Below are 14,439 nucleotides of genomic sequence, written 5' to 3'. Positions count from 1 at the left end.
TTGGTTGGTTTTCAAAATAGCTTATCACCCTGTTGATGTACAACGAAAAGATAGTCGGTGCGAAAATGCACCCTTGGCGCACACCCCTAGCGATTGGGAATTTTTCTGTAACGCTCCCCTGTTGATTCCAGTGGACTTGGGCATAATTACCCTCGTGTAACTTAATTAAAAAGGAGAGAACCCTAAGTCAATTTCCAATTTAACTAGCGAATGGTCTGAGAAAGAATTGGCCACAATCTCAGTATTTAAGCAGGTAAGAGAACGTGACACTAAAAAGAAATCAATACGGGAAGCTGACCTGAATTGGCTAGAGTAATAAGTAAACTGTTTAGCTACACCATTAGCCCTTCTCCAAGGATCAACCAACTGATGATCCTGTTTAATAACATCTTTCAACTTCTTGGTCCCAAGTTTTATCTGCCTTTTTGCTTTATTGCTTTATTAGAGGTGTCTAATTGCAGATCCTGTATAAAATTAAAATCACCTTCTAGAATAATTGGGCCTAGCGCTGTTCTGGCTTTATCATTATTACTTTTAAGCGCAGCATAATCATCTGCCATTCGCTCTTACCACAATCCAAATCCATCTACCATATGGATCTCTATCAATCTGAATAGTTTCCCAATGTAATCCTCGTCCAAAATAAATAACAGCCCCCCGTATTGCTTCCTGGGCTGAGGCAAAATAGGCCTTTGAGAAATTCTTTGGGATAAACAGATTAGGTTGATTGGTTTTAAGGTGGGTCTCCTGTAAGAACAAGACTTGAGGGGAGAATGCTGCCAGCCATCTTATCAGGCCACCATACTTTTGCTTATTTGCGATACCATTTACATTATTCGATATAATACGAACATCAGTATGCATTATTCAGATTATTGTTAAAATAAAACTCATCAATAAACATACCCTTATTTTGAATATACAATTTCAAATAATTCAGTTTATTTCCTTTTCCTGTACCGGTTATATTGCAATTTACATTTATATTTAAACTATTCTGTTCATTTAGTTTTTCTACAGCACCACCCTACCTTTGCACCCTGACCCAAACCCAGCTTTCCCCTGGAACCCGCTGACCCTGTCCCTTATCAGTAGGGGATTTGCTCGCCTTACCCACTGTTGGCCCCCCTTGAGGGCCCTTCATGGCGGGTGCCCTGATATTGCACCCTAATGTGACATATCAGCCACCCCACCCTGGAAAAGAAGAAGAGGAGGAGGAAGAAGAAAAAAAAAGAAAACAAAAAACAATAAGCTAAGGCAAGAGCAACTTATAGCAACATAGAAAGCTGTTTGTTTCCTTTTACTTGTCCTTTGTGATTTGCTGCAAAAGCTCCTGTGCTTCATCCAGATTTGAGAACATATGGAACTTCCCATGAACCAGGACTCGCAGTCTTGACTGCTGGACAATAGCTGCTTGCGCCCCCTGTGCCTTAAATAAATAGAGGAGTTTACAAACTCCTTTCGGCGATGTGCCGCTGCAGCACTCATATCTGAAACAATACGGCAGAGGGGGACCTCAGATGATGAAAATTGCTTCTTTTGAATTGCCCTGGTCAAGATTTGCTCTTTTATGCGATAATCTGATAAGTTCACTAGCATAGTTCTAGGAAGTGTAGAATTAGGAAAAGGCTAGGCTGGAACTCTATGGGCACGGGTGATCGTAAGGTCCCCAGCGAATTCAGGAAGAATTGTCTGCACCCATTGAACTGGTTATGATCCTTCACTCCCCTCCGGAACACCAACCAAAAGAAGATTAGTCCGATGTGCATAATTTTCCAGCTCTTCAAGTTTCAGTTCCAAAATGTTCTTTAGTTTTTTATCCTCTTCAATTTTCGATCATCATGCATGTAATGCTGCAATTTCAGTTGCCTGTGTGGTTTTAATTTCCCTGATTTCCTCAAGAATTAGATTGAGCATGCTTTTTATATCGCACTGAAAACTGGGCCCAGATTCTGTTGTGGATCCTATTGCTGATCCTGTCGCGGGTCCTGTTGTAGACAACCTTATTGTTTCCGGAGCTCCTTGCTTAGCACCTTTAAGTAGCTCCAATGATAGCTCGGGAGGAGAGGAATGCCCCATTGGATGAAAGAACAGAGGGAGTGCACGAGTAGGAGTTGGGGAAGAAGAAGACTGGAGTTGGCCAACTTGTGGAATCCTCACACTTTGAATGTCCAGCTTGGGAGACTTTTGCGGGGGAGAAGGTTGAGACTATATTGAAGGTTGAGAAGACTAGTTTTCTGGAAAATCGAGTACTCCTTGTTTTTGCTTGCCAATAGACTGGGGGGGGGGGGGTTTAAACACGAGTCCTCTTGATTTTCCGTTAGAGAATTCTAATTCTGGTTTTCCTGGCTCTCAATCTCAAAGACTGTATGAACACTGTTACCTTCTGTGTCCAGTGTAATTGAATTCATCAGTACCTTGCAAGTATTGTCTGACTTTCCTTGCAACCCCCCTTGACCACCTTCACCTCGATCAGGAAATTCCTCCTCTGAACTTGAACAATTGGCTATGGGGGTAGATCCTTTATGATTTTTCTGAACTCCTCCCGTTCAGCTTTTGAAGTACCCTGAACCGTTTTCATTTGTATATTACGGGTTCTTGATTTTGAGAGTGGGTTAGGGTCTGACTGAGACGGGGTAGTGGGATTTTTAGTATGTCTCCCCATAGTATTGAAGTTAATCACAATCACAATATATATATAGTTGACTAACAAGGAACCACAAACACAGGACTATGCATTCTTCTCCCATGTCCACCGCACCTACTCCCGTTTGGATTACATTTTCATTAGCCAGTCCCTACAGGGAGATCTGCAAGAAGCTAAGATCTTCCCCCTTTCAGTTTCTGACCATAGTTTGTACTCTGTATGCCTTCAATGGTGAGGTAACGCGTCTACTACGCCCAAATGGTATTTTCCCCTCTCCCTTACCCGTGACAAGGAATCATGCATCAAACTGCGGTCCGTCATCTCTGAATTTCTTAAGGCTAATCCACGAGAGGACACCTTAGAGTTCACAACCTGGGATGCCTTAAAGGCTGTCCTAAGGGGTGAATGTATTGCCCTTAATGCTGCACTGAACAAACAGCACGCTCGACAGTGAGAAGCTCTGGAAACGGAATTATCTACCCTCGAACAGCTCCATAAACTCAACCCCACGAGGCAAACGCATCGCAATGCTGTAAAGATGGCTCTCCTGCCCAAGCGTCCTTATCTTTTTCAAGCCTTACCTATCAAGCTGGAGCGTGATTTTTTTCAGCGAATGAAGTCCATGATCCAGCGCTTTATATGGCAGGGCGGCCAAGCCTGTATCTTTTATTCTTTGCTTCGTCGTTCCCGCGTTGAAGGGGGGATTGGTTTATCAGACATCCATCTATACTGCAAGGCGGCCCAACTAAGGGTTTTGGTTGAGTGGTCCCAACAAGATTCTGAGAAACACTGGTTACATATGGAGCGTAGTGTGATGGGCAGAACTATCTGGGATTTGGTTTGGCGCCCTCGAAAGGACAGACCCCCGAACACATATATTAGTACTCCTACACGGACCACTCTTAAAGCCTGGGACACAATTTCGAGCGAAGATAGATGAACCTCTTTCCCGTCACCCTTTACCCCAATCCATTACAATCCAGCGTTTCCCCTGGCCCAACATCAGGGGCCTTTTGAGGCATGGAAGCAGGGAGGCTGTCTCACTCTAATACACCTATTTCACAACTTTGAAGCCCTTACTTTCAATCAGTGTAAAAGAGAATTTGATTTAGGTAACACAGAAAGGTACCATTACACGCAACTGATGTACTGGGCCCTCACACCTTGTCTTCGGGTGGCTGCTACTAGACCTCTCACAAAATTTTAAGCCTTCCTCTCCAAAACCTCCTCTATGAAAGGGGTGATTTCCTTTATTTATAATCTCCTGCTTAAAACTGTGCTTGCTCCACGCCGTAGATATATGGAAAGGAAATATGAATTTCATTTGGTGTAGTTTTGTCTTGTGGGCTGGCAGAGAGGTGGTGTCAGAAGACTGACTTCTGCCTGGGGGTTGGAAGTGCAGGGCAGAGCCTTCCATTCCATTCTGTTTCTTAACTTTTTCCCTGATGGTAAGCTTTCTGACCCAATGGGAAGGGCAGATAGGTGGAAAATACTCCAATCCACCAACGCAAGATGGGGTGAAAGCTCACTAGACAAGGCTTGAAAAAATAGTGGGTGCATGAACATCTTAGGATGAAAGACCCCACCTTTGCTAACAGAAAGTATGTGTGTCTCCAAGGGGGAAGGGGGTAAAAAGAGGGGTTTACATCGCTCTGCCAAACCATAAGTCCAAACTATGCTTGTGAAAAAAATACTATTTTCTTATATTTATGTGACAGAAAACTTGGGTACTTCTAGCAAATGGCCAAAGTCTGACCTCCCTGCGTTCCCACACTTCTCCTGGTTCAAACACTGCTTCCCATCTGTAAATGAACCTAACGCACATTATGGAAATGGACCAAAACTGCAACCATGTGAAGACTTTTTTAATAACTCTTTAACTCTGTGTGATACACATTTTGAGCTGTTTCGTTTGCTGCCAATAAAAGAGGACACTGTTTCTAACTGAAGACATGTGGAAATGTTGGGTAGTAGGATTTGTATGAATTCCTGCAGATATCAAAACCTTTCCTCACAGAAATATTAGGAAAATCCATGATTCTAGCCAATGTTTGATGCTTGCAGAACTTTCAGTGGGAAAAAACATAGTGGTATTCACACAAGTCACACTACCCTACATTATCTTGGGAATCTACTCTTTAAAAATGTCTGGGTTGGTAGGTTTCCTCAGGTCCCCACCGGACACAAATACTGCAGTAGCCCTCATTGCCAGAATGAGTGAATTTCAATAGAAAAATCATGTTGTATTTTAGGGGCTTTCCTACTGCAGGCAGTAGGCTCACCCACACAGTGTGGTACCATTATTATCAGGAGATATGTGAAAGTACAGAAAGTACAATATCTGTTATCTCAATTTTTTTGTTCCAAATGTAAACTAAAATGTAAGAAAGAACACATTTGCAGAATGTCATCTGAAAAGCGTGATATGATGGATAATTCCACATTCAGAATTATTCACTATTCTCAACCTTATTACCTTGGGCACATTTAAGAAATGCACAGGTTCCTTCATACCCAATTTACATGTATTACATATTTTCAGTATAATTGATGGAGGGTCAGTATACAATGAAAAACGATTACAATCTCTAGCTTAGTGGATGGCTTTGGAACAATCAACAATCATATAGATGCATGCAACCAGGAGAATCTGTTGGACATAATGGTATATTACATTTGTAAATCAGTCATGGGGGTAAAATAGTTACAGATGAAAACATTGTACCTTATTTCATTTTGTTCTTATATTTTCTTACATTATTTTTATTGCAATGATTAGTTTATGTGAAACAGCCATGAGCGATCTACACAAATGACCCCTTGCTGAATTAAGTATGTTGTCAGCTTTTTAGAAATGGAGATCTTTCTGGATTCATCCATGGTTCATGGCTGTTCCACCACAAACTACAAGTAGGAAGAAACTACAAAAATAGAAATAACTGTTAAAAACGTTGGTAAATAATTATATTTTACAACTCTGCCAGTTCTTGAAAGCTGGGAAGAGGGTGATGGTAGCACAGGAACCTTTTAGTTAATATCATCCTTTGATAAAAAACACATACTTTCTTGTACAGCGCTTTTTTCTAATTAAAACCACCCATATATTTTGCTATATTTTTGATACTTTCTTGGTTCCTTCCAAGAGAATGTACAATCCCTGGCTATCTTTAAAATCCCTTACCTGTGGGGAAAAATGACATACATTTGGCCTAGATACTTTTTGTGGAAAAACAGATATGAGGGCTTAAGTTCAAACTATCCCGGACATCCAAAAAAGGGACTTGGGTGGAGAAGGGATGGGGTTAACCTGAAGCATTTGAGTGGTTAAATGTTTTTTGTTTCATTACTTTATGATTACTTTAAACCTTTAGAATGGGTCCAAATTATGTCTGAAGAGGACGCCAGACCTGTAGTAGCACAATACCTCTTCTGAGGTCATTTAAAATATATTAAGTAAAATCACCAATATGTTTTTTATTATTTCTGTCAAGGTCTGCTACCAAAGCAAATCTAGACTTTGAATGTACAAATTCCAGATTGGAATCATTTAGTGTAATCTCTCCATTCTCCAGAACTGTCTGCAGAAGAAACAATTGCCTGCTTTACATGCGCTTGCCTCATCTTTAAAGCTGCCACCTCCTTCTTTTTCTGCCTCATCGTATGATTCCTGTGGAAATTCCTTGAATCTGGTGCAGGTGAGCTTGAAAGAGATTGCTTTCCTGTCTCCCTGGTGCCACACTCTTTACACTTCAAACACACCAGAAACTACATAAATTAGCTTTTTTTAACCAAATGCTATTCTAGTTCCAGAGATTATAAAAAAGTGTATGATTCCCAAGAATCATTCTCACAGAAAAAAAAACCTGTTACTAGTTATGTTCCGGTCGGCTTATTTATTCATCAGTAAGACCTTATTGAAACAATATTCGCTGCTAATTTGCCCCGATAATTCCCTAAAATTAAAAAAGTGTGGCTGTCAGTTCTTTACATCTCATGCGTGATGTGCTTGTTCCCCGCATAATGAGGTAAGTGTGTGGCTTCCTATGAGTGGTTGGAGAATCTACCCCCCTCTGGTGATGTTTTGTGTTAGGTAAATAGGTTCTTCGAATGAGTAGTTCTTGCTCAGATAGATAGAACTTCAGATCATCTTGAGGTTGAACATCATTTAAATATTTAAATGTTGCTGGTTGTGTTGGTGTTCTGTATTTGAGGGGCATTTGTATTGTAACCTCTAATATAATTAGTGTCATGTGTGTCACATTAGTACTCTTCCTAGTGAGAGAGGCGTATGGCATCCCTAGTTAAGCCCTTTGTCCTTCACCTGCTTGGAAGTTGGCCCTGGGTCCCTTCATCTTGTTGATGGCGGTGTGGAACAGTCAGCTCTGTCAACCCAGAGGTCTCTAGGTTTAAGGCTGAGCAGTGCAGGTACATTAAACACCACTCCTGGAGGTTACAAACCAGTCCACAATTTGGTTATAGAGTTTCCGTAACTTAGAACGAGTACCATGGTGTATTCTTACATAAAATATACTTGCAGATTTTATTAGCGCACTGCATAATACACGGATATGTTTTAAAATAGTTTTAAGATTAGAGGAGGGAAGGAACAATGTAGTTCTGGCAGGGGGACAATGAATGTTCCTCCCTACCTGTAGAAAAAAGAAATGGGAAACTGAGCAATAAGACTTGGCTGCCTCATGAGATTTTACCAGCTGCTAACATCAGGTATAGCGTTCCAGCACTCAGGAAAACCAGGTGAAGGAACACCGGATCACCCTGGGATTCTGCTCTGCCAGACTCATAAAAGGGACCTTAATTTTATGGCTATGGATATTAGCACTGCTATTATTAATGTTGCTAGTATTATTATTATTAGCTTTATTTCTTTCATCAGGAGCTGCAGTAGTTATAGCATTAAATATGTACTATAAATAATATTATATTTAATATCCTCGCCATTCCCTTCTACTTTTCCCTTCTTCCTCATTTTCTTTCTTCTTGGTCTGTTTTTCACCTTCATCTTTCCATCTTCATGATTGCAGTTCGGGAGTCATCCTACTCGGGTTTTATCCTGAAATTCTCTGATCAGTTTCCCAATAGTCTTACATTTCTCGCCTGACATTTTTTGATTGGGTTCAGGATGTTTCTCGTAAGCTTCCAATTGTTTGAAGCTCTTTTTTCATATTTTTAGGTTCACGATAAATGGCCAGTAGGTGAACATTTCTCAATCTGGCTTCCCTTTGCTAAAGGCCTCATATGCAAAGCTTATTGTTGTCAGAAATTACATTTTCATAGGCTAATCCTGGATTTGTGGGAGCAAATTAGAAATCCAAATTTGAGAATATTACCAACAGAAAATTATACTTACGATGGTGGGAAATGTGCAAGAATGCTGAATTGTTGTACGTTTAGGCTGAAGGAATAGGTGCTCTCAAGAGAGGAGCAGAGTTTAACCATAGGAAAGTAGTAACCACCCTCAAAGGCATCACTTTGTATTAATTCAAACTCTTTCCAAATGTTTAGATGCCTAACTTACTTTTTTTATCCAGAATGTCACAGGTAAGTGTGACAACTGAGTGGAAGAAAGAACACAACTCAACTATTTCTAGGATGTGCGTGAAAAGGATTTCTTGACAATAAAACATATTTTTTCAAGAAAAAGCTAAAAAGATAGGTAATCGTGACAGTGGGTGTTTCCAACGCTTTTGGGACAGTTTGCCTGAGTAAGTGTAGGAAATCAGGACTGTGTATTAAAATCCTAGATTTGCACACATATCCATGAATACTCTTGAATGGTTATTCTTGCAAAGCAGCAAATATTTTATAGTGTTTTTTACCCAACATTTTTCTCTTTGCAGACATTTGCCAGTGAGACACTAAGAACCTTGTGTGTAGCTTGCAAACACGTGGAGGAGTCCGAGTACATTGTGTGGCGGGAAAGGCACAAGGAGGCGTGTGTGACACTGGAGAACCGTGCGGAAAAGCTCCACGCTACTTATGAAGAGATTGAAACAGATCTAGAGGTAAATGCAGGATCGCCCTTGAGTGGGAAGTATGGTCAACTGCAATGGCGTATCGTACTTTCGTGATATAAAATTGTAAACCAGGTTTAGTCAACAATTTTCATTGGGAAGTTGGGTTGCTAATCCTCAGTCTATTTGCATGAGGTAGTGTTAAACATACATGCTTATGGATCCTCTAAGGATGAATATTGATTCTGAATGGAACCTGCTGAAAGTAGGATTTGCATTTGTGAAGCAGGATGTTTATTGTATTTTCTGAATGCTTTCGACTGCTTCATTTGCAACAGCCGGGTCGGAAGTCAGGGCCTGTTTTGCGATGCTTTAATCTTATTAAAATAATCACATGATTGCAGACTATACCAGCTTTTCAAAAGCAACGGCCATGAATCGGCTATTGATTTCTGTTGATGGTACTTGGAGGGATGATTAGGACAGCCTTCTCTGGGAGCCGCTGTGCCGAAACCCTATAGGCAAGGTATTACATAAGTGGATCCAGAATAACGTGCCAAAAATGAAAGTGTTCTCAAATCTTCGAGAAGAAGATGGAGAACAGAGCACCTCAGGAGAGGCAAATATAAGCAAACCTTAAAACAAAGCTTTCCAACACACAAATATGCTAAAAAAAACATCAATGCAGCCAAGGAAAAGCTCAAATCATCAACAGTCAAAAGTAGGGAAAAAAGACAGAACCCCGAAAGAAACAAGAGAAGGCAAGCGCAAGGGGTGTAGTGTGTGTGACTAAAGAAGAATGATCTTGAAGCATTACAACACACCTTAAACACAACTTATTTACTTCTTGCAGTATCTTTCCATAGACTCCTTCCTCCAAGCCCTCTGGAAATACTTGTGTTAGACATGTTGCCTTGAGAAAAAATTAGGATCTACAATGAAAACCTACTTCATAATAGAACTGGCACTTTATCTCTATCAGTTACTAGGTGAAACTGTCCTGCAGTAAAAAAATGTATCATTAGCATGTAGGTACTGTACTAGGAAAAAATTGCCCATGGGGATTTCCTGTGCCTAGTGCAGGTAAGAAAATCGCAGGGACCAAACTCTAAAAACATAAAGGTTCAGATACCCCTCCCACATAATCCCACCATCTGTTCTGTATGTGTTAAGGGACAAAGAACCAAAGGAAGTAGAGAAGAGGCATAGTGTGGGTGCATAGCCAAAGCATCACATGCACACCTACCCACCTCCAGTTTACCCAAGATGATGAAGGATGAGGGATGCACTGTGTGCGAGGCTTGGGTAAGGGCACACTGTGACATCATCTGTTTTATTTTGTAGTGTGGTCTCCACCACTAGCAACTTGTCCCTTAGAAATGCCATGTCATACAGATGGATCAGTGATGTCTGTGCCCTACAGATCCCCAGCAAGTCCTTGATACTGTGACTTGAGAATGTCCATCGTCCACAAATCCTGCGCATGCATAGCTGCAGCCAATAATCTCTATACGGTGCCAAACTCTTATCAGGTGGCTTATTGGACCTATGCTGGGATGTCACCCTTGACAACTGACTCGCTGCCCATTAAAACTTTTCATGTGAAATCAGAGAGAAATTTCTGAGATTGTATGGTGTCATGCAAGAATGAGAGGACTTGCCCGGTCAATGACGTGATAGAATACAGCACCTGCCGAGGAAAATTCCTTATTTTAGCTAGAAACCTAGTCCAAGAGAGTCAGGATGCAACATTGTTGGATAGTGGCCATATCATGATGGATCTGTGCCTGGATGTGATCAATGATATGTGCACTAAAGATACAGTTACAATTTATCATGACTATCTTTACTCATTGAAACTAGAGTGGAATATGGAATGTTGTGGGTGTGGGGTAGTGCTTCCTCTCCTGCAGCTGCATGTATGTTTTTGGATGTGGCTTGTCAACAAAATGACTGGTCAATCCCTGAGGCCAAAGTGCCAGTGTGACAATCTTAGCTTGGATATGGAATTCTGCTTTCCACAATGGCCTGTCCGGTTTTGTAGTCAATCTATATGTTATGTTAAAAAGTTCTGTAAAGTGGTCTTTTGTTCTTCTAGTACTGTAGTAACCGCTACTTCTATGAATCTCTGACCCCTGGAAAATGTTGTTCTTGAACAGCACTTATTACCTTTAGAATGGTGAAAATCTCTTTCACATTTGCTATGTCATACACTGCACGATTGTTGAGATTCTTCATCTTCTCATCCTCGGACTCTTGGTTTAAAATATTAACCATTTCCATGCTCCATCCTTGAAATTGTTTTAATTGTGTCTTATCCTTCTGAAGATATGTTCTCTAGAGCTAAACATCATATAGCACATTAGGCCTTTTAGATGAGAACATTCTCTTCCTCCTATTTGTCCCAATGCATTTCAGTGTACCTCCAGGTGGTGATCATCCATGGAAGCATCAATAGGTCTCCACCGTTGATTGGCTGTTAAGGCATCACAACTGTCCAACACTAGACCTAAGTCTGCCTGGGCATAAATGCATGATTTCACCATTGACCATGCAGACTTATTTAGTTATGAAATGGAGGACGTCACAAGTGTAGTCATCAAAATTTTAATAACCATTTGTGACATCATCCAGTCTATAATAAGTTCATAAATCAATGCTGAAATCATCCATTTATGGCCAGGTAGTGTACAGCTAATTTGTGACCTACTTCTACTACTCCTTCTGGAACCCATCTGAAGCTTGCCCATTGTGGGGGTCAGTATCCCTTGCGTGATAGATTGAATCATAATAATATACCATCCACTCCTTTAAGATTGCATGGTGAGCATATAATGACTGTTCTTAATGTCATTTATGCTTACCTCCCAAAGTATGTCCTGGTGGAGTTAAGAAAAGTAAACTTGCACTTGCCCTATAAAGTTGTGGAAGGTGATCTGACAGATAGGCGAATACTGATGGTCGATGTTGTCAATCTTGAAATAATGACATACAACCTTGCCCGTGATCTCTAAATAACCATCTGTGAGGACAGAGTAGTTATGGATTTTGGTAACGACTATATTTCCTGTTGGTTCTTTATGGTAGAACACCTGATTTGGTGGATAGAATCTTGCAGAGGGCAAAACGGAAGAAGTGAAGTGAACTTGATGCATGAAAGTCTCAGCGCAAGACCGTCTAAAAGGAAACCCTAGGCTTTAGGTGAACACAAAACCACAACCTTCCTTAAACTCCCATTTCTGCAGATGGCCCTAGCACTTAGAGCATTGCTTCAGCCTATAGTCATAAGCTCTACCCTCACCCAAACACAATGAGGGCATAGAATGATACATTAAATAGAATAGCATTAACAGCCATCGCTGCCTCTATGGTTACTTCCTAAATCTTAGTAATTACCTGGATGTCTCTCATTAATGAATTTTGTAAGAAGACAATCTTCTTTTCTTGGCAAAAGCTAGATCTAGGTAGAAGCTCAAGTGTCTTAAAAACTTTAGTTACACAATTTAGTTTTAAACTCCCCACTGCATCCATGAGGACATTCTGCTTCCTCATGTTCAAGGCAAATGCATGTGAAGTTGAGTCAGACGCCTTTACTGGATTATCCACCTGCACAGACATTACTCCAAATTATCACTTGCCATTTTTTTCAGTCTGTGTGACTGGACAATGCCAAATGGACTAGCTGGAAAGGCCCAGTTCGTGGGCCTTTCATTTGTGGTCCTGTGGAACGTGACTGGGCCCAGAGAAAAGTCACACACTGCACAAAAGCATGTCCAAATACAGCACACACAAGTCCATGGTAATTTATTGTGCCCATCTAGGAATGTTGGCAATAATACATTTTGCAGAGTACACACATACTGCACAGCTCTGCAGGTATAAATGCAAGTATAAATATCTCTATAGCCAACCTCATGCCCCTAAATATATGTGTTTGGCAGTGAGTATACACAAATTTACAACTGAAGAAATTGCTTGAGGAAGAAACACTGCCAATGTTATTATGTATATTTTAAACTCATCAATCTGTTGTCAAAGATACATTAAAAAAGTCTGATATGTATGTGAGATTGGTAGTTACAGTATATTTTTATTAGTGTTCTGAAGCTGCCTCCTGCCTACTTGGACATTATGGGAAAGCTACAGATATAATATTCAAGGATAAATGTGGGAAATGTGTTAAATAGTTCCATGAATCTCTTTCCCAGTCAAAATAATTGAGGCCTGAACTCACTCATTTTAAAGGAAACTACATGTTAGTAGGGTGAGCATATGTAAAGCCTGTACTTGCTGTTTGGTGAAAAAGATGGCTTTGTTGAAACTAAGCCGACCTCACACTTCTCACAACATTTGGCTTAACTGTCCACTATCCTACAATCAACATCTCTAATATCAATAACTAATCCCATCCCACTACCCCCAAACATTACCTTGATATAATGGCATCCTGCCTAGACACACTAGACCCAGACTGGCTCCTCTACATATCCCATCATGCCTTTCAATCCTGCCTTTCTCTGTACACTTTTTTATTACCTCCTCGTCTCTCCCTCTACTTTACCCTATGCTTCTTTTTATGGCTGCTGCCAGTGACTGCACACTCTACATCTTTCAACACAATCTACTACTGGTCTACTCCAGGGTAGGAGGTGGACTTTGTATGATATAGAAGGGATAACAATATCCTCTCTGCACATGTACACTAATGTAGTGATGCGGTGAACTTATGGCCCAGTAACGACACTTGCCCTACATCACTCAGGTTCTCTCCAAAAATCCCATGGAGACAATAGATTCCCCGCCCCTATGTTGTGGGTTTCTTGGATGGGAGGATTTTGCCCCCACTTATATTCTGAAGTTCGATACTTATATATAGGCGTGTCAGGGTATATAGCTGTCCCTGGAATTTAGATATAAACCTACAAGCATTTTATGAAAAGTCACTTGACATTCAAGCTACTTTATTCCTGCTATTTAATGTCAGTTTGTATAGTGCTGATCACCTGTGAGGGTATCCAGGTGCTTCGTAGGTGGGTAGTTGGCTGTCTCCCAGGAGAGATTAATCAAAAGGCTAGGTCTTCAGTTTCTTGCGGAACTTAAGAAGTGATGAGGAGGCTCTCTTGTGATGTTGTAGGTCGTTACTTGCTCTCGGGGATATGTATGAGAAAGCACTACCCCCAGCTTTATTTTAGTATATGTGGGGTACATCTGGTGAGAGGCAGAGTGAAGGTGCCTGGGAGGATGATGAAAGTGCACACAGCTGTTAAGATAGGCGGGCATGTGTTGTGTAATGCTTCAATGTGTGTGTGAGGAGTTTGAACTCAGTTCATTTGTGTATGGGGAGCCAGTTGAGGAGTGGATGTGGCAAGGTAAGTTGAGGATGACTCTTGCTCCAGTGTTTTGGGCCTGTTCATGATCTGTTTGGTGATTGCTGCATAGGGTGTGTGCCATAGCCAAGTATGCTGGCTATCTCGGCCTCTGTGACCATTTTCCTAGTGTTCTCTGGGTGCCACTTGAAAAATGTTTTCATCATCCCCTGGATGTGGAAACAGGTGAAGGTTGCCATGTTTACCTGGGCTATTTATCATGTTGAGCTTGTCTAGGAAGATTCCAAGTTTCTGGCATCAGTGGTGGGGTTGGGGGTGGCGTAGAGGTTTGCCGTCGACCAGATAGAGTCCCAAGCAGAGGTTTTCCTTCCAAAGATGACCCCTTCAATTTTGTCTGAGGTGAGTTTGAGGCCGTAGAATTTCATCCAGATGCTATCATAGACATGCAGGTGGTGAAGATGTTTTTTGTTGTGGGGTGTGATGTAGCGGAAAT

General features: G+C 41.0%; 1 protein-coding gene across 1 annotated transcript in view; it reads left to right on the top strand.

The window, feature by feature from the left end:
- The window catches only part of LOC147690325 (phospholipid-transporting ATPase IK-like), a 1,699,388-nt gene that overhangs the window by 1,241,679 nt on the left and 443,270 nt on the right, over nucleotides 1-14,439 (top strand). Inside the window, exon 17 of the mRNA XM_086937963.1 lies at nucleotides 8,506-8,670. Within this exon, the coding sequence (XP_086794089.1) occupies nucleotides 8,506-8,670 (165 nt within the window). The remainder of the gene's footprint in view (nucleotides 1-8,505; nucleotides 8,671-14,439) is intronic.

The sequence above is a fragment of the Lissotriton vulgaris genome, chromosome 9 (assembly GCF_964263255.1).
Source record: "Lissotriton vulgaris chromosome 9, aLisVul1.2, whole genome shotgun sequence".
Taxonomy (NCBI): domain Eukaryota; kingdom Metazoa; phylum Chordata; class Amphibia; order Caudata; family Salamandridae; genus Lissotriton; species Lissotriton vulgaris.
Note: the sequence above shows the minus strand (reverse complement) of the source record. Positions and strands in the feature narration are given on the sequence as shown.